Source organism: Arachis ipaensis, chromosome B4 (genome assembly GCF_059453495.1).
Source record: "Arachis ipaensis isolate K30076 ecotype BB chromosome B4, ASM5945349v1, whole genome shotgun sequence".
Taxonomy (NCBI): domain Eukaryota; kingdom Viridiplantae; phylum Streptophyta; class Magnoliopsida; order Fabales; family Fabaceae; genus Arachis; species Arachis ipaensis.
In genome coordinates, this window is record NC_142439.1 from 137,718,920 (window position 1) to 137,737,972 (window position 19,053).

Here is a 19,053-nt window from a genome sequence, read left to right on the forward strand (position 1 = left end):
AATAGTTGTTTAACAAGTGTAGTAAAAAAGAAAGTTTAGTGTTTTTTTAATAACTTTGACTTCAAAAAATTTCAAACTAAATATCTCAACAAAATTAACTTGATGCTCAGTGTGCTATAAATCCCAAAAGGCAATGCACCTTGCAGCACCTCACACCAGATAGTATAAAACTAACTTAGATCCTTCTCAATTCTCATACAAACGTATGACTAGTTTTTATGATATAGAATTAAAAATGGTTCTGCGAAAAGGTCTCAGATACAATGTGGAGACAGCAGATTCTGACATATGATTGTTCTTTAACATTTAAGCATTCATTACCTCATCTCTAGCTATTAAACAACCAAATGAAAATGAAAATGGAAGGAGCTAGTAAGTTAAGTAGTCTTTTTTGTAATGATACTTGGATAGAAGCCAAGGAGAAAGACACAAGACTGTTATTAGTGTCCACAGCATACCTAACAATGCGAAATTTGGAAAGAAAATCATACTTCCAAACTCTAAGTTGTTCGGCTGTATGTTCGTTGTTCACTAATATGCTTGCTCCATATTCTCTTCCTTTATTTGACCCCATTGTCATTCTAATCTTCGGCAACATCACGTTGTTCAAAACATTCTTGGCCTGCAAAGAAGATCAGCGGGTAAAGGTCACGGCTTTAGACATGAAAACATAGCTAAACCTTAAGCCTCACCATAAGACTGGACTGTAAGAAGCAAGAAAGTGATTAATGATAAATTGTAATTTCATACCATCAATAGTCAAATCTCATTTCTGAATGCAAATTTATGCATGATGCATCTTGCTTGGTACTTTTTCATTAATCACAAAGATATAGGGTGCAAAGCATAGGAGAATAGTTTACATACCAGTTTTCTTCTTCTTATCCCTATCCTTAATGTCACAGGGGAATGGAAAGAGACTCCCTGTATATACAGAGAAACTTCTATGGAAGTAATAATATTCAGAAAGAGGCAGAGGAGAATAATTTAGAAGCTCTCCACTGACGTTATATTTGGCAAACCTTATCTTGCAATACCGCGGAGTAAAATTTAACGCAATAATGTCACTTCCATTGGACATGCATAGAGGCAAATTGTTACCATAAGGAATGTCATACATTAGAATCCAAGATGACGGTACTTTATATTCTTTCATAACCCATATCTCAGTTTTATGCTTGTCATCCGAATACAAGGCTAGGCAACCTCCTAGTGTGATGAGATAGATGGGGTAACACCCTACGAGTTGTGTTGGCATAGATATCGTTGAGAAACTCCTTTCCTTCAAATCAAAGATAAGAATACCATCTTCAATGTGATCTCGACTAGAGTAACACAACCAATGAATAGCGCCATGTAAGAACAACGCAGAAAGTTTCTGCTTCCACCTAACCCTGGTTTCGGGGAGTGCTGCATCGAGATCAATCCATGAATTGGTTCTCAACGAAAAGCAAACTAAGCCGTGTTGGATGTAGTAATCATGCCAAGATAGAACTATTAAATAGTCATCTCGTGATGCATCGAAACCAAATCCATATCGAATAATTGAATCATCGCGCGGGACCTTAATATGAGAGTAAGATATTGTTTTGCTGGATCCAGTCACTGGGTTCCATATAACAAGAAAATCTGGTTTTTCCTTTAAGAGAACAAAGCCTCGGCAGGATCCCAAGAGACGAAAATGAGGATATGGCTTCTTCCTAGAAGGGAGAGATACCTCTTTGAGTGTTGGTGGTGCTGCTGCAACATCAAATAGCCTGTCTAAGTGAACACAGTAAGCACTAGTATAGTCTTTTACCAATAAGTACGAACGGGAAGATACGGCAGAGTAGAGGTTGTAATGCAATTCCGCAAAGTCTGGATCGGAAATGAAAGAGTGCCAAAGTTTTGAAACGAATCTGAGGCGAAACAGGTCTTTGGCGGGTACCCTTAGAAAGATTCGGCGAATGAGCTCCCGAGGGAGGATGTCATTCATGCCCACCTGCTTCCTCTCCATGCTCCTCCTCTTTTTGTTTTGTGGTCATTCACATAACATGTGATCTCTCAGCCGTTAAATTTAATATTTTATTTTTTAATTAATTATAATTCCTTACACCCGATACTTGTGTAACCGCCTGGAAAGAACGCGTGAATAGTATTTCAGTTTTAAAACAATTCAAATAGTAAGCGTGGACTTCATTTTTTCTAGTTTCAAACAGAAAACATTTTATGCCTTTACAAGGTAGCGTTTTCCATTTTCCATTTTCAAATAATTCAAAAATTCACCACCGCAAATAATAATTAACAAAACAATTAACAATTTTCTATCAACCATAATAATTAATAAAAACACTTCACTAAACAAACATTAAATAATGCATATCCTTTTAAACAAAATACTCTAAACTCAAACAAATAATTTTACAATACTCATATTTCCAACAAATCCAAAAAAATAAAAACTAATGTACGGAGAATTCTAATAAAAAGAACTTTAATGTAAAATATATTACAATTTTAAATCACTATTATCACTGACATTTGTAATTTAAATTAAATTTTAACTAAAATTCTAATTCCTAATTAATCTAATATTTAAAATTTATAAATTCTAACCGAATTTCTAATCACTATTCTAACTAACAGTTATTTATAAACACTATTTTAACTACTATTTGTAGTTTAAAAATTCTAACTATCGCTTATAAATAAATACTCTAATCGACTCAATATTACTAATATTTCTGATCTATCCTGATGAAAATAAATTTTATTCACTAACCTTGATGTTGTCAGTAATATGGACAACTCCGTCTAACTGATAGATATGATTCGGATCGTCTTCTATGTCTTCAATTTTGAATTTTGTGGTGTTGCCTAACTTTTTTTCTCTTGGATGTGGTTTGGGGATGAAAGTAATTATAAAATATAATTCGAAAGAAGTGAATTGGAATTGTTTATATAGACACATAACTAATAAATCGAATCTACTTTATTCGATTTATCTATGTGCTACGTTTTCTATAAATCGAATCTACTCAATTCGATTTAACATGGGTTCAAAATCGAAGCACTTTGATTCGATTTACTATAAACCTTAAATCAAAACTCATTGATTTGATTTACTATGAGCTACTTTACTAATTTAAATTTAATTGATTTGATTTATATTGAAAAAGTGTTAATTCGATTTATATAAATATGCAAGGAAACATGTATGTAATTTGTTTGCATTTAAGACATTAGTGTAATATTAGTTTCCATTTCATTATTTGTTTACGTGAATTACTACCCATATAAAGATAGAGATGAAATAACGATGATGTGAAATAGTTTGTGGATCTATCAAAATTTATTTTTTGAATTTAAAATTTTTCGTTTGAATTTCATTTTATTTTTATATTTTTCATCTTATATTTTAAATTAAATAGTGTTTGAATTAAAATGAAATAATATTAAATACAATAGCTCAACTAGTACTTTATATTAGTAAAGTGTAGATATAATCCTAATCAAATCAAATCATGGTACTTATTTGTCAATTTATATGAAATTTAATATCCAATTAAACTCGTACCTTATGTTAATAAAACCTAGATATGATCCTAATCAAATCAAATCAAATCATAGTATTTAGTTATTTGTTAATGTTCAATATAGTAACGTTTAAAATTATATTAAATTCAAATTATAATAGTATTTAATTTAAAATTCAGTGTTATTATTTAAATTTGTTAATTCGTATTTATTAGTTTAAATTAAATAATATTTATTTATAATTTAAAGAAAAATACAGAGAGTCAAGTGTTTATTAACCAAGAATTGAACCACTCAATTAATAATCATTAATTTTAAATTATTCTTTTAAATTCAAAATTTGATTAATTGACATTAATTATATTTTTGAATTAAAACTTACTCTAATTGGTTCTCATTTCTACTCACCATACAAAATCACAAATCCTAATCTCTCTTCCAATGCTCCAGGCTACCGCGGTTTTGTCCTCGCGCCGCTAGCGCCGCCGCTGCACCGTCCTTGTGCCACCATCGCGTTTCTGCTTCACCCTCCTCGCGTTCCATTGCGACTCCCCATTGCTCGTCCGACGCACCCTCACCGCTCGTGACTCCCATCGCTTGCCACTCGCACCCGGCGACTCTCCATTCGTCGCGATGCAGCCACCACCAGGTTTCCATTCGCGACGCGCGATCAACTACTCCAATCCATGGCGACTCCTCCACTCGTTGCAACGCACCACCGCGAGTCCCTCCACTGTCCACACCATGTCGTCCAAGACGTTGTCGTCGGCCATCCTGCGGCTCTTCTCCTCCTCCTCCTATTTGGTTTTGAATGATTTTTTAACTAGTTTTTTATGTTTCATTTTTCTACATTTTGGATTATTCTTTTTCTTATGTTTTGTATTTTTTTTCTTAGGATTTGGATTTTTTTTTATTAGTTTTGGATGATTCTTTTTCCTATGTTTTGGATTTTTTTTTTAAGGATTTGGATGATTCCTTTTCTTATGTTTTGGTGTTTTTGTTTTTTGGAGTTCGAAATTTTTTTTGAAAAAAGAAATTAAGGTTTGCGTAATAAATGGTAAAAAGTGAATTAGAATAAGAAGAGACAATTAATAATCATTAATTTTACATTTAAAAAAAATTAAATAACTACTAATTAATGATAATTAATTAGTATAGAATATAATTTAAAAATATTTGTTGGCTTGTTGTTGGCTAGACCCCTCTTGGTTGAACCCCAACTTTTTAAATGAATATCCAAAACTATATCATTTGAGTTATAATTTATTGGCATTTAATACATCTTAAATAATATTAAATAATTAATTACTAATATAATTAAATTATAAAAATAACCAAATTAAATTAAACAATAAAAATTCAATTCTACTAACTATTAAAATTTTAATACTAAAATTTATATATGATAAATTTAAAAGAAATAGAAACAAAAAAAACACATAATCAGATGGAGCCTACCTGATTTTGCATCCAAATTGGAGTGATCCAACCCAATTTTCATAATTCATATAAAATAAAGTATAAATATTTTTTTATTTATATTTTATTATATTTTTTAAATATTATAAAATATTATAATTTTATAAATTATTTATCTAATACATATATAATATTTAAATATGAATTTTTATTATAATAATGTATTAAAAATATTAAAACTAAATTTATATTGACAATTATTAATAATAATAGAATTAGAGGTAATATAGTAAATACACCAAAGATAACATTTTTTTCTTTTTTTTTTTTTTGCTTGTAATTGATGAAAAAACTTTTTAGTGAAACTCACACCAAAATTTTCTTTCCTTCTCATTTTCTTTGGTAACCAAACAAAAAAAAATGAAAATTTTCACTCATTTTCCTTCCACTATTTTTTTTTCCTCCAATTTCCCCCTAAACCAAATATAGTGTTAACTTTTTCATGTAAAATTCAGTTCAAATAGCATAATTTCTCCATTCAACTAAGAAATTGCAGGTTTAAGTCTCCTTATTTTTGGTAAAAAAAAAAAAATTCAGTTCAAACTACTATTTAACTTGAGAATATTATATGTTTCTTCCTTAGTCCGTTTTAGAATTAACACCACTTATAGATCAAGATAACATAAAAACCAATGGAGTTTAAAAACTCACAATATGAACAGGAAGAAAAATGTTATCAACTTTTATAATTGAGTTAGCGAATTTTTTCGAGGTATAAATAAAAAAGCTATTAGCTCCACAAGTATGATCCAATACTCCTTATATTTCACAAACTCAAATTTTTACCTCATTGAAAATTATTTTCACGTAAATCATAAGTGTCGAAATTTTCTTGCATATATTTTTTTTTATTGGTAAAAAAATTAGAGTAATACCTTAAATAGGTCCCCAAGAAATTTACCATCCGACAGTTTTGTCCCCCACAAAATTTAACTAAGATTTCGACCATGAGATTTTCAGTTGCAACCAGTGGCACAATATCTAAGTTGTTCAAATTCATTCCAACACCAGGGTTGAACCAGTCTTTCAAAAAATGATGCTTCTAAGAATTAGTGTGAAAGTTGTTATCTTAGTTATGTTACCACCTTTTGTTATGTTGGAGGAAGACTTTATGTTGTCTAGAATAGTTTCGTTTAGTTTATGTTGAAGAAAATAAACCTTCTTTTGTCTTAAGTTGATTTGTGTTGCTATTGAAGCCAAATATTTGTGTGGTTAACATGTTTGGGTTCTCAGGTTTATGTTACCATTTTGATAAATAAACAGACCAATGTCAATGTTTTTAAGGTTTGCGTTGAAGTAAATATTAACTTCTTTTAACATCACAAATTATAGGTCAAATAGGTCTCCTAAGATATTATTATAAGGCAAATAGGTCCCCCACATGAAAACGACGCCGTTTGCATTCTCTGTCTAAGTGGGGACGAATTTGTCCTCCCCGAAATGACGTCGTTTTGTCCCTGGTTCCAATACGACATCGTTTTGTCCAGCGTGGATGGGGACCAAAATGTCCTGGAGGTGACATGTCACAATTAACCTGACACGTCACCACTTTAACCGGATCAAACGATTTTGGGGACGTATCTGGTCTCAGGGTCAAAATTTTAGTTAAATTTTGTGGGAGACAAAACTGTCGAATCGTAAATTTCTTGGGACCTATTTAGAGTATTACTCAAAAAACTACAATTTTATCAATTTGTGTCTATCCAAAGTTTATTCTAAATTAATTTTTCACTAAGTAACTCTTCGAGTAATTTTAAAAAATAATTGACTTAAACTAAGTATCTAATTCTAGTTACAGGAAATATGAATCAAGGGCTCGAGATATAGGTTTTTATAGTTTATTGTTAATATAATTTTATAAAATTTTATTAATTTCCCCTTTTTAAAAAAATTATTTGTATACCCAAATTCAACAAAATAAATTATGAACAGATACTAATTGGTGAATAAAATCAATATATCCGAGTCATAAACACTTATATATCTCAAGGGGGGGGAGGATTATATATCATTATATATCATGCATTAAAATAATAATATTGATTAAAAAGTTAACTTATCTTTTTAATTTTTAAATATATAAAAACATTAAATATATATGTTATATGCTCAAAATATTAAAAATTAAAACCTAAATATCTTTAGATATTAGAAGAAGAATGTATGCGTGAATTTGAAATAAGCGCGAAAAAAAAAATAATGTATGCGTGAATTTGAAACAAACGCGGGAAAGAAAAAGAAGAAAAAATGCGTGATTCTAAATCACTTGGATAAATTTAGATGCTAAAATTGTTTGGATGTAGAGAATTTTTTTTAAAAAAAACTAAAATTACATAATTACTGAGCTCTTTATTTCAAGTCGTTATAATTATTTAAATTATGAAACAAATTAATTTTTTTAAAATAGAATAAATGTGATTTTAGAAATTTTTTTAAATATTTTTAAAATACCAATATTTAAATAATTTTAATCATTAATTTTAATTAATATATTATATATATTTTTTATAATTGAAATCAACATTTAAATTTATTGGAATAGTATATTTCAAGAACATTTGAAATTTTTTCTAACTTATAAGTTCTTAAAGAAATTAAAGTATCAAATAAATTCTAGCAAACACTATACTTTACGATGAACACTTATAGATTTCTAAAAAAAAAAAAATATAAATAAATCCTTGAAGAATTGGACTCATAGCTCTTGAAATATTACAATGCTATACAATATTCATCTTTTTCGTTACGAACTTATTAATCTAAAACTTCGAAGAAGGGTAATGTAGGTAAAAAATAGTTATAATAATTTGATTAAATTTACTTAAGTATTTTATTTGATTGTGAAGTTTTATTTAAAATTAAAATAATTATTTAAAAATTTGTTGGAACAAATTTAAAATTTCACTTTTAAATAGCGTTTGGTTAGAGAAATTGAAATTAAGACTAGAGAATTAAGATTCAGTATTATATTTGATGGTAAAAAATTGAAACTAAAATTTTAATTCCTTCGATATTTTTAAAAAGTAGAGACACAAGGGACTGAAATTTTAGAGATAAAAACTAAAATTTTATTAATATTTTTTATTAAAATACATTCATTTAATTTTTTAAATTATAAATCTATCCTTCAATTTCTATATTTATTTTAAATTAAACAAAATAATAAGACATAATACATAATACATAATAAAATATTTTATACCAAACACAAATACATAATATAATATAGAGACTTAATTCAAATTTAAACTCTAAGTCTCTATCTCCCATTCTAGTCTCTTAATCTCCCTTTCAAACGCAGTTAAAAAATTCTCATAAAAGTTAGGAATTTTTTATATCAATAAAATGAATATTTTATTTATTAATATATATAATTTTAAAATAATTTATATATTTAAATGAAATATTTTTAAAATTATATATATTAGTAACCGTTATAGGTTATATGTAATATGCAAATATTAATTAATTAACAAGTGTAGTGTACAGGTGGAAACAACGTAGTTTGACAAAACAGCACCTTAATACGCCGCCCAGTCTTCAACGGTAGCTGCTATCTCTCTCTCTCTCCAATCTGCTAAGACACACAAATCATGATCTTCAGATAGCATCACCTCATCATACACAGCTTCCAAAACCAAAAGGTAACAACTTTGCAATCCAGTTTGCAGTTCTGTGCACTGTATTTCTTAGTGTTTTAGCTCAATCTGAAACATACCCATTATTTGATTTTTTTCATGTTTACCAAAAATTCAACCTTTTTCTTTACGAAACCCTTTTCTCTCAGTCTCTCATTAGCAGTGATTTTAAGAAGGGTTATCATCGCAGATGGATAGTAGCAGTGGAATTGAGAGCAATGGGCGTGTGCCACTTTCAGGGGTTGTTGCAGATTGTGTGAAACGGTGGTTCAGAGACACTCTGAAAGAAGCTAAAGCTGGGGACATAAACATGCAGGTCTTGGTAGGTCAGATGTATTACAGTGGTTATGGTGTTCCCAGAGATGACCAAAAGGTGTGTTCTTTCTTCTATTTATATCATGCTTATTAGTTATTACAAATTAATAATGCTTTTCAATCAATTTTCATTGCATCGGACTTTCTTGAGCTGTTAAGAGTTTGAGGTTCTGTTGTATTTTACTATTTGAGAATGTCCATGTTAATTGACACTAGAATCTTCAGCTGGTGACTATGAAAAAATTGTAAGACAACTATTAGTATTCTCTATTGGTCTTAATTTTAGTAGTGAGATTAATTTTGATGCTGATAATGCATATACACCATTAGGCAATCAAATCTTGTATGTTATATAACTTTAAGATAGTGGGGATAAGAGTCAAATAATTTCAATGACTGAGTTATATATAAATAGATGACTGCCTATTTAGTTAGGTATGCACAATTAGATGCACTTAAATGGATGCTTCATGTGGAGTTGTGGACACATCTATAATAGCAGCATAGAATGCTTTATCATGGTTGGGTGTAATGACTTAAATAGCCTTGTGTTAAAACTTAATGTTTTGTGTTTTTAAATTTGTTGGTCCAACTTCTGACTTGTTATACTTCATGAGAAATTGAAGAAATGGATGTGAATAGTTTGTACTTTGTAGTGTGTGTGGATTCTGTGGATTGTGAACTACGTCTGTGGAGTCTATCGAATCAAAGTGCTTACCTGTTTTTGAATTTTGGTTTCAAGTTCTGATGTCATTGGTTTGGGAATGTAGGGTAAAATTTGGTTGACTAGAGCGTCGAGGGTTAGATCTTCAGTTTGGAAAGTTGGTGATAAGCATCCAGGTAAAACTCTCCTTTGTTGCTGACAGCATAGAATCTTTCTTTTTGTTGGGAATTCTTTGTGACTGTTTCTAGCCCGGTGCATGTATGTTAGGTTATAATGCAAGTGATTCTGATTCTGATGAATTGAAGGAAGATTCTTAAACACACTAAATGCCTAACATTTGAATGGTGAGTTTATCATAATCTTTGAATGCTTTTGTAGTGGAAATCTTTTTTTGCCATGTTTATCATCTAATAGAACAGCTTTAGGCTTGAATTATTGGAGAGATGGTTCTTTTCATGATCCTGGTTACTGTCTTATTATTTTCTACCAGGAATAAAACATGGACTTGAAAGGTTAAAATATCATTGATTGCATATCTGTGGTATATGAATAGTAAAATGAGATGTTATGAACCTTAAAATGATATGTCATTAATCACTTTAAATCTAATTTTTGCTTAATCAATATGATAATAGAAATGCATCCAATATAGAGTTTAGAAGTTATGAATCATAAGTCATGTTAGTAGGAAACTACTAGTCAATTGGTTGGTTTTTGTTACGGTTCTTTTTTTCCCACCTCAAATTTCGATAATGTAGCTGAGGAAATCTGCTGAAACTTTTAGTTACATCAGCAGCAGGGGCTAGAATAGGGATCACATCGGTTTTGGGTTTATACAAACTCAGTTTGATCTTATATGCATGAACCTATGGATGAATATATTTGTTAGTCAATGTCAATAAAAATAAATCACAGCTATCTCACCATGTCCAAATGGACAAATATGTACCATGGTTAAGTCTCTGCAATGTGAATTAACCGAGAAACATTGTAGATACACTAATTACTCCCTCCATTCCATTTTATCTGTCATTGTCGTATTCTAGTAGACCCTGGGAGCAATATATCTGTCAGATGTGCCAAAACATGTAAGTGACAATTAAAAACGAACAAAGGGAGTGTTTATGAGTCCACATATGACAAGAAATATATGAAAAAAAATTGATGGCAGTTCTTTGATTTGGAAATGCAATGTTCTAATAGCAAATTAAATATTAAAGTAGAAAAGTTCAGTAGGCCCATAATATTAGATCAGCCTTGAGCTTTTGTTCCTGAATGCATCTTTTTCAATAATAAATGTTTGTAAGGTTTAACTGATGAGATTTGTTGGGGTGGTCAATGCCTCCCATAATCTTTGCATTGAGCTTCACATTCACAACTTACAAGTCTTGTGCTCTTTTGTTTCGTAGGTACGCATGCCAGGCATCTCGTTTTGTAACAACAGTTTTCTATTTGGGTTTCTGATGTTTGTTTGATTTTACAAACTTTTGTTTTAACGTCTAGAGGTCACTAGGTTGGACTTGGTATATCACGCATTAAGATAATCTATGGTGTAGATTTAAACCATGAAAGAGTAGCATCCATTATCATTCAAATAATCATACCATTGGATTACTTTAATGCATGATATAGTAAGTTTTGTTGGGTGTATCATAGCATGGTTCTTTGTTTCTATGACCTATAGAAAAGGCAACATTGTTACTTTTTGTACAAGTTGTTGCTTGGTAATTGAAGGTATTTTTCTTAATCATCTCGTTATATCATAACAAATATAAGATGATTGTACATAATAACATCATAATTTATTTTCTTTCTAAACATGGAATGTACCAAAGGCTAGACTCTTGAGGATTCCAAATGATGTTCAATATCCTTGATTTTACACTATCTGATTTCATGGATGCAATATTTAAAGCTGCTCTAAAATGTCCAATTTTCTTTCATGGTGATGAGTGATGACCGGAGCTATCGACCAAGTTGACCATCCGCAATGACAAAGGAAGGGCTGGGTTCGAGTAATGTCCTTTTCAAAGTTGCCAACGACCCTCCATGGCAGACCTTGGTGTTGGCAATGGATGATTGAAGTTGATGCTACTATGCTAGTACTAACCACACTAATAATTAAGCCAACATCTTATAGTTTTTACTTGATGACCCTTCAGATTTTATAAACGATTCTACTAAAGACCATAAACACTAGATCAATGACGGCAAAGTAATGAGTTAGCCGTATAAAAGTAAAAGTTCAATACAATCAAGTAGAGCATAATATAATGTAACAATTTTTTTATTGATACAATTTTCTCTCAATGAGCTCTGACTCCCTCCTTCCAGATCTCGACAAACGTTCGCCGGAAGAAGAAGATTTAGTCTCAAGGAGTACAAAAAAAGTAAAGATGAATGAAAATAACATAGAAGAACAGGTAATGGATAACATGAAAAAGGAGGAGGCGCCCCAGAACAGAAAAAGGAGACTGAAGGTAAAAATCAAACCGACAACAAAGGTGATTCAGAGAAATTCATGAAGCCTAAGATATCCTACCGTGATATGGTAGTGGAGAATGGTTTCGGAAAACTGAATCCACAAGAGATTGTAGAAATGGTTTCAGAAGACTATAACTTAGAAGATTTAGTTATGGACTCTTCTATGGACGATGAAGTTCCCTTCGATCCTAAGCCCAACATCGAGGTCTCTCTAGAAGAGTATGACGAGTGGTGTAGACCTTGGAAACTATCGCTGATTGTTAAGCCACTTGGAAAAACCTTTAACCTTCAAGCTCTTGATAGATGGGTACAGAGGAGATGGATGAAAAAAGGAGCGATACGAGTCATGGATCTAGCTGGTAACTTTTTCTTGGTCAAGTTCACAGATCAAGATGACTATGCACATGCACTCTTTGAAGGCCCTTGGATGATAGCTGATCATTATCTCTTGGTGCAAAGGTGGAGACCACTCTTCTTGCCACAGGAGACGGATATTCAGAAAGTAGCAGTATGGGTTAGGATCCCCAACCTACCTGCGGAATTATACAATAAATTCTTTCTCTGGAAAGTTGGGAAAACTTTCGGAACAATGCTCAAAGTGGATGAACTCACCTCCATACACTCTCCAGGAAAATTCGCAAGGATATGCGTGGAAATTGATCTGCGAAAGAAGATGGTTCCGACTATCATAGTCCTTGGCAAAGAGTTCAACATTATCTATGAAGGATTACACCAAATCTGTTTCAACTGCGGTAAGTATGGGCACAGAATGGAGTATTGTAATGAGAGGATGATCGGAACAGCCACTGAAGCTGCCGCCGGGATGACGGAGGGCACCCGCTCTGGCCATCGGAAATCCCCTAATGGTCAAGAGACAAATCAGGACACACAGAATCAGGAATTGAATCTAGAAAGGAAAGAAAATCTTGCAGCAATTATTACGAATGACCTACCAATCACACTTGAAGTTAGGCACCAAAACAAGCAAGTTTCTCAAAATATGGCCACCAATCAGAAAAGTATTAATGAGGAGCAAAATGGTAACCCCTTTGGGCCATGGATGATTGTGAAGAGATATCAAAGAAGGAATAAAACCAAAGCTGATTCTGCGGAGAAGGAAAGGAAGGAAAGTTTCCTAAATTCAAGATTCCACATCCTTGCAGAGGCAAATCAAGAAGATAATCATTCTATTGAAGAGTTACTCTCGAATAAGACCCAAGCTATTAATTCAGGAGATGACAAGGACGCATGTCCAGCAGGACCTAGCAAAAAAATAGCAGTAGATCAGAATTTCAGAAGCGAAAATACTCATCATATACAAAAAAATCAACAAAGGCAAAAAAGTTCCATTCCTATCATTAGAGGAAAGTATACAGCAATAAGTAAGAAAATAACACCCGCCGCTAAGCAAATCAAGCAGTTCAGTCAAAAGACCAAGATCATCCAAAGCATCCCCATAAATCAGGAGAAAAATAAAATTATAGAAGCACACCAAAGCAGCTATGAAATTTCCCAAAAGAATCAGAAAGGCAAGGAAAAAATACATGATGAATATTGGAGGCAATTTTCTTACCTAAACAAGGAGATTGCTAAAGCTGAGTATGTGCAACCAACCCTTCTAAGGGGCTCTTTAGATCATACAACTAAAGCGCTCATCACTAGTATCATGGGAGGTGGGTATAATAATGAGATCAGTAAGGAAGAAGGGAACAAATCTCCAGACCCAAGCGAATCCAGCTCCAAACCAAAGAAGGACAAAAACATGAAAGAACTTGATCTCCAAAACAGAGAAGTCGCTTACCAGAATGTAGAGATGGACGCTCAAGCCATCAACAGCAAGCCAAATGAGGCTCAGTGAATCCTTTTCTTTAAGGGAATTTTTTTTCGAAATTGTTTCCATCATAATTTTTTTCATGAATATTTTAATTTGGAATTGTAGAGGGGTATCTGCTAAAGGATTCCCCATTATTATTAAAGATTTAACCTATCGGTATAATTTGAATTTGTGTGTCCTCCTTGAAACTCATGTTTCAGGATCTAAAGCTGAGGTGATTATCCGCAAGCTAGGTTTTGATTCTTGGTGTAGAAGCGAAGCTGAAGGTTTTGCGGGAGGCATTTGGTGCCTTTGGAACAAAAAAGAGTGGAATATTGAACCTCTAGAAGTCCATAAGCAATTTATCCATCTGAATATCAAAAACAACAAAAATCGAAACTGGTACTGCACTTGTGTCTACGGCAGCCCACAACCTGGGACTCGGAGTAGCCTCTGGGAGGAGTTAGAAAATTTCGCAGCGACTATCCAAGGACCTTGGTGCGTTGGCGGGGATTTTAATTCTATCATTTCCCTTGAAGAAACAGGGGGCAGTTTCAATCTTTCTCAAGACTTAAGAAGATTCCAAGATTGTATTCAGAATTGTGGCCTAAAGGATCTAGGCTTTTCAGGACCCCCCTTTACCTGGCAGGGGAATAGAGTCAAACGAAGACTGGACTGGTTTCTTTGTAATTTGGGTTTCAATGATCTCTTCCCATCAGCCGGAGTTAAACATCTCCCTAAGTTGAAGTTTGACCATATCCCCATCCTTTTAGATTTCAATAACTTCGAGACGAGAAGAAAAGATAAACCTTTCAGACTTCTTGCGCCTTGGCTCCTTCATGAAGACTACCAAAGATTAGTCAAAAACAGTTGGATCAAGCAAGGAGATCTTGTCTCTAATATTAATAATTTTACAAATAAAGCTAAGGTTTGGAATAAAGAGATTTTCGGTCACATCTTTAGAAAGAAGCAAAGAATCCTCCTCAAACTTGATGGAATCAATCAAAGTCTCTCTTTTAACAATAACCCTTTTCTAGAGAAACTCCATAATGACCTTTGGAGGGAATACGAAAGGATTGTTGTTCAAGAAGAAAGCTATTGAATGCAGATGTCTAGGTGTAATATCATCAATTTTGGAGACAAGAACTCTAAATACTTTCATCAAAAAGCAAATGGGAGAAGAAGAAGGAACTAATGTCACTTCGCTCAAGAACAATGAAGGAGAATGAATTGATGATGTGGAAGAACTCAAACACCGGGGTGTATCCTTTTTTAAATCTTTATATGCCCCTGATAATTACTCTTTAGTGTTTCCTAACTTTCCTATTGCAGGTAAATTTTCTAGAGTGGCAGAAGATAACCTTGTCCACCTAAACAAGAACATCACTTTCAAGAAAGTCAAGCACGCAGTTTTCAATATGGGTAGCTGGAAGGCTCCCGGGAGTGATGGACTCCCAACAAAGTTCTTTCAGCATTCTTGGGATACTGTGGTAGATTCCCTAGTAAGTTGGGTTCAAATGATTTTTAGGAACCCAGAAAACATTGCTAGAGTGAACCAAAGTCTTATCTCTATCATTCCTAAAGTTCCTTCGCCTGAGAACTTTGCCTAATTCAGACCGATCAGCCTATGTAACGTTTGCTATAAGATCGTTACCAAGGTGATAGCTGAAAGGATTAAGCCGACCCTAGGGACTATCGTGTCTAATACTCAAGCAAGCTTCATCCCAGGAAGGGTCAGTGCAGACAATATCTTAGTCGCGCAAGAGGTAATACACACGATGAGGACCAGAAATGGAGGAAAAGGTCTTATGGCGATTAAGATAGACTTGGAGAAGGCGTATGATCGACTCAATTGGGGTTTCATCATTGAGACTCTTAAAGACATTGGCATCCCGGATAATATTGTAAATGTTATTTATCATTGCATCTCCTCTCCAACTATGAATTTGCTTTGGAATGGGTCTCATTCAGAAACTTTCATCCCAACCAGAGGCATAAGACAGGAAGATCCCTTATCTCCTTACCTTTTTGTGTTGTGTATTGAAAGACTTTCCCATTTAATTAACTCCTTGGTGGAAAAGAAAAGTTGGAACCCTATTACTCTATCTAGAAATGGACCTCAATTATCTCATCTCTATTTTGCAGATGATCTCGTTCTCTTTGCTCAAGCAAATAAAGATCAAGTCCAGATCATCAAGGAGGCTTTGAGTATTTTTTGTGAAGCTTCCGGTCAAAAAGTCAGTCTTAGCAAGTCTTGCGTGTTCTTTTCTAAGAATGTCAACCACAATATTAGAGCAGAGTTCAACAGAGACCTTGGCATTCCCCTAACCAACAACCTAAGAAAGTATCTTGGAGTACCCCTTATTCACGAAAAATATGGGAAGCAACACTTTCAGCCGATCATTGACAAGATGCATGCCAAGCTGTCTAGTTGGAATATGAAGACTCTCTCGTTAGCAGGAAGGAGCACTCTTGTTCAATCCGTCCTCTCAACGATACCAAGTTATACTGTGCAGACTATGAAGATGCCTAAGGAAGTCTGTAATCAAATTGACAAGATTTGCAAAGACTTTCTTTGGGGGTCAGACGCAGGAGATAAAAAAATCCATCTTATCAATTGGGATTCTATTTGCAAGCCTAAAGAGTTGGGAGGCCTAGGTTTGCGTAAGGCTCATGAAACAAACAACCTTTATCTCATGAAATTGGCATGGGGTTTAGTCCATAATGACCAAGCACTTTGGGTAAAGGTTATGAAGACTAAGTATGGCTGTGGTGATAGCCCTATCCCCAAGGTGGCTAAGAGATTAAATTGCTCAAACGCGTGGAGAGGGATTGTTAAAGTTTGGGACGACTTTCAACGCAATCTTGTTTGGCGTATTGGCGATGGTAAGAGCATCAAGATCTGGAAAAGTTACTGGATCCCTGGTATTGAAAATCTTAGCGAGTTATTGCTCAGTCAAATTAGCGATGATAGGGATAACGAAACTCTAGAGGCCTATGCTACGGATGATGGCTGCTGGGATTTGGAAAAATTATCTTATGCCCTCCCAAATGAGGTTGTTGACATGATACGTACTCTGAAAGCTCCAAACCACTCCCTAGGTCGAGACTCTATCAGTTGGCTACCGGAACCACATGGAAATTTTTCTATTAATTCAGCTTATAAGGCTTATTATGTGGAAGACATAAATCCTGATAAGATTTACAGATTATGTTGGAAAGCAAGAGTGCCTCAGAGACTAAAGACCTTTTCTTGGTTATTAAGCCACAACGCTCTATTAACTAATGCCAAGAGAAGGAACCGAGGACTTACTGATAATGGGTGCTATCCCAGATGCCCAGATCAAGATGAGAGTCTGCTCCATGTTCTGAGGGATTGTCCTTTTGCCCGAAGTATTTGGTTTAGCAGCTCAAACAGAGACCCACGTGACCCGTTCTTTAGCCAGTCTCTTCATGAATGGCTTACGGATAATCTGAATAAGGTCTTTCGCACTGACAGTGGGACTTCATGGCCCACCTTCTTCCTCACCGCATGTAATGTCATCTGGAGAAAGAGAAATGATTTAATTTTTCAACAGGAAAACAACCCATACCAACAAGTCATTCCCGAAATCAAAGGAGTAGCTAGGAATTATGATGAAGTTCTAGAACTTACTGAGATAAGTAGAATGACTTTGAGAACAACGGCGTCGGTTTTGGTTGGGTGGAAACCTCCGAAAAATGATTGGAGTAAAATTAATATTGATGGATCAGTCCTCCAAGCTTCTAGTTTAGGGGCTTGCGGTGGAATTATCAGGGATTCCAATAGTTTGGTGTTAGCTGGTTTTATGATGAATATTGGCAAGGTTACCATTACAGAAGCAGAATTGTGGGCAATTTATATGGGCCTTAAGATTGCAATTGATATGGGATTTAACAAGATTAAGGTAGAATCTGACTCTACCTGCGCGGTTAGGTTGAATCAGAATAGCTCAACCTCCCTTTATGGAAGCACGACCCTCATCCGTGCCATCAAAGAGCTTCAAACCAAGCCAGGAGAGTTTGAAATTGATCATATTCTGAGAGAAGCCAATTTTAATGCAGACGAGCTTGCTAAACACTCCCATAGCCTACTGGTGGGTCTTCATCAATTTGTTGCTCCACTCCCTTTCATTACTCATACGCGGGATGCAGACAGAAAGGGGTATGAAATTTGTTAGAGTGATGAGTGTTTAGATTTTCTTTTGTTTTTCTTGGGCCTTATGCCCCCTTTTTCCATAAGAAAAAAATAATATAATGTAAAAGAAACAAAAGATAAAGTATTCAAACAAGACATATATATTTTCACTTAAGCAAACATTTCAGATTATTGCATAGGATAAATCCTTAAAAAAAGACCTTCAAAAACTTCATTCTTAAAGAGACCGTCATCATCGTTATTATTAAATCTTATAGATTAAACCTTGTAGATTGCGCATTTAAGATTCTTGGGTTGCGTTTATTTATCGGTAAAAGATACTAAAATAGAAACACAGAAATATAAAATTGTGTTTGAGAAATGAAATATAAACAGAGATATTATGTTTAGAGATACAGATATATTTTATTTTTTATTTTTAATTTTATATTCTTATTAAATTTTATAATTATATTTTATTATTATTATTATATATTTTTTTAAATTTTTTGAATGAAAAAAATAAGAATAAATTAGACTTTTATAATTTATTCTAATTTGTTATCAAATAAAATATAACCACGCTAATTTTTATGTCACTGGTCTTTATGTTTTATTTTTAGTTAACCAAATGGCTCCTTGATTGACATTCATTTTCAAACCAATGTGATGAACCAATGTGATGAATCATGCATCCATTCTTTAATGTGCTTCTAATATAGACCTATATTAGATGATTCACTCATTAACATAAAGAGTATCAGTTCAAGATTTTCATATGTAGCCATTCCACTTAATAATACCCCATATTCTAAATTCATTCATCCATTTAAGGTGCTTGAAAGTAAATATGACTATAGTGAATATACCTATTGAAGATTCTATTGAATCAACATGCACCTTTCCATATGTTGAGATATTTTGGGATTCGAACTTGTTACCTTCCAAATGGAATATGAAAGCTCAAGAGATTGAGACTTCTTCGTGT

The 19,053-nt window shown here is 33.3% G+C and overlaps 2 protein-coding genes across 5 annotated transcripts; one reads left to right on the top strand and one right to left on the bottom strand.

Annotated features, from left to right (window-relative positions):
- Nucleotides 1-502: 502 nt before the first annotated feature.
- LOC107637164 (F-box/kelch-repeat protein At3g23880-like) lies at nt 503-1,996 on the bottom strand. The gene is made up of 2 exons (XM_021120231.2): nt 868-1,996; nt 503-622 (listed from the first exon to the last, which is right to left on the bottom strand). Exons 1-2 carry the CDS (start codon nt 1,994-1,996, stop codon nt 582-584), a joined length of 1,170 nt encoding a protein of 389 aa, XP_020975890.1. The 3' UTR covers nt 503-581.
- Nucleotides 1,997-8,479: 6,483 nt separating this feature from the next.
- Nucleotides 8,480-11,922, top strand: LOC107635131 (uncharacterized). Of its 4 annotated transcripts, none has more exons than XM_016338508.3 (5): nt 8,480-8,639; nt 8,783-9,006; nt 9,719-9,788; nt 9,880-9,956; nt 11,022-11,922. In XM_016338508.3, exons 2-4 carry the CDS (start codon nt 8,824-8,826, stop codon nt 9,927-9,929), a joined length of 303 nt encoding a protein of 100 aa, XP_016193994.1. In that variant the 5' UTR covers nt 8,480-8,639; nt 8,783-8,823; the 3' UTR covers nt 9,930-9,956; nt 11,022-11,922. The 4 variants fall into 4 exon arrangements, with proteins under 4 accessions (XP_016193994.1, XP_088339356.1, XP_020977552.1 ...); XM_088483230.1 differs by having other exon boundaries at nt 8,807-9,006; XM_021121893.2 differs by having other exon boundaries at nt 8,810-9,006.
- Nucleotides 11,923-19,053: the final 7,131 nt, after the last annotated feature.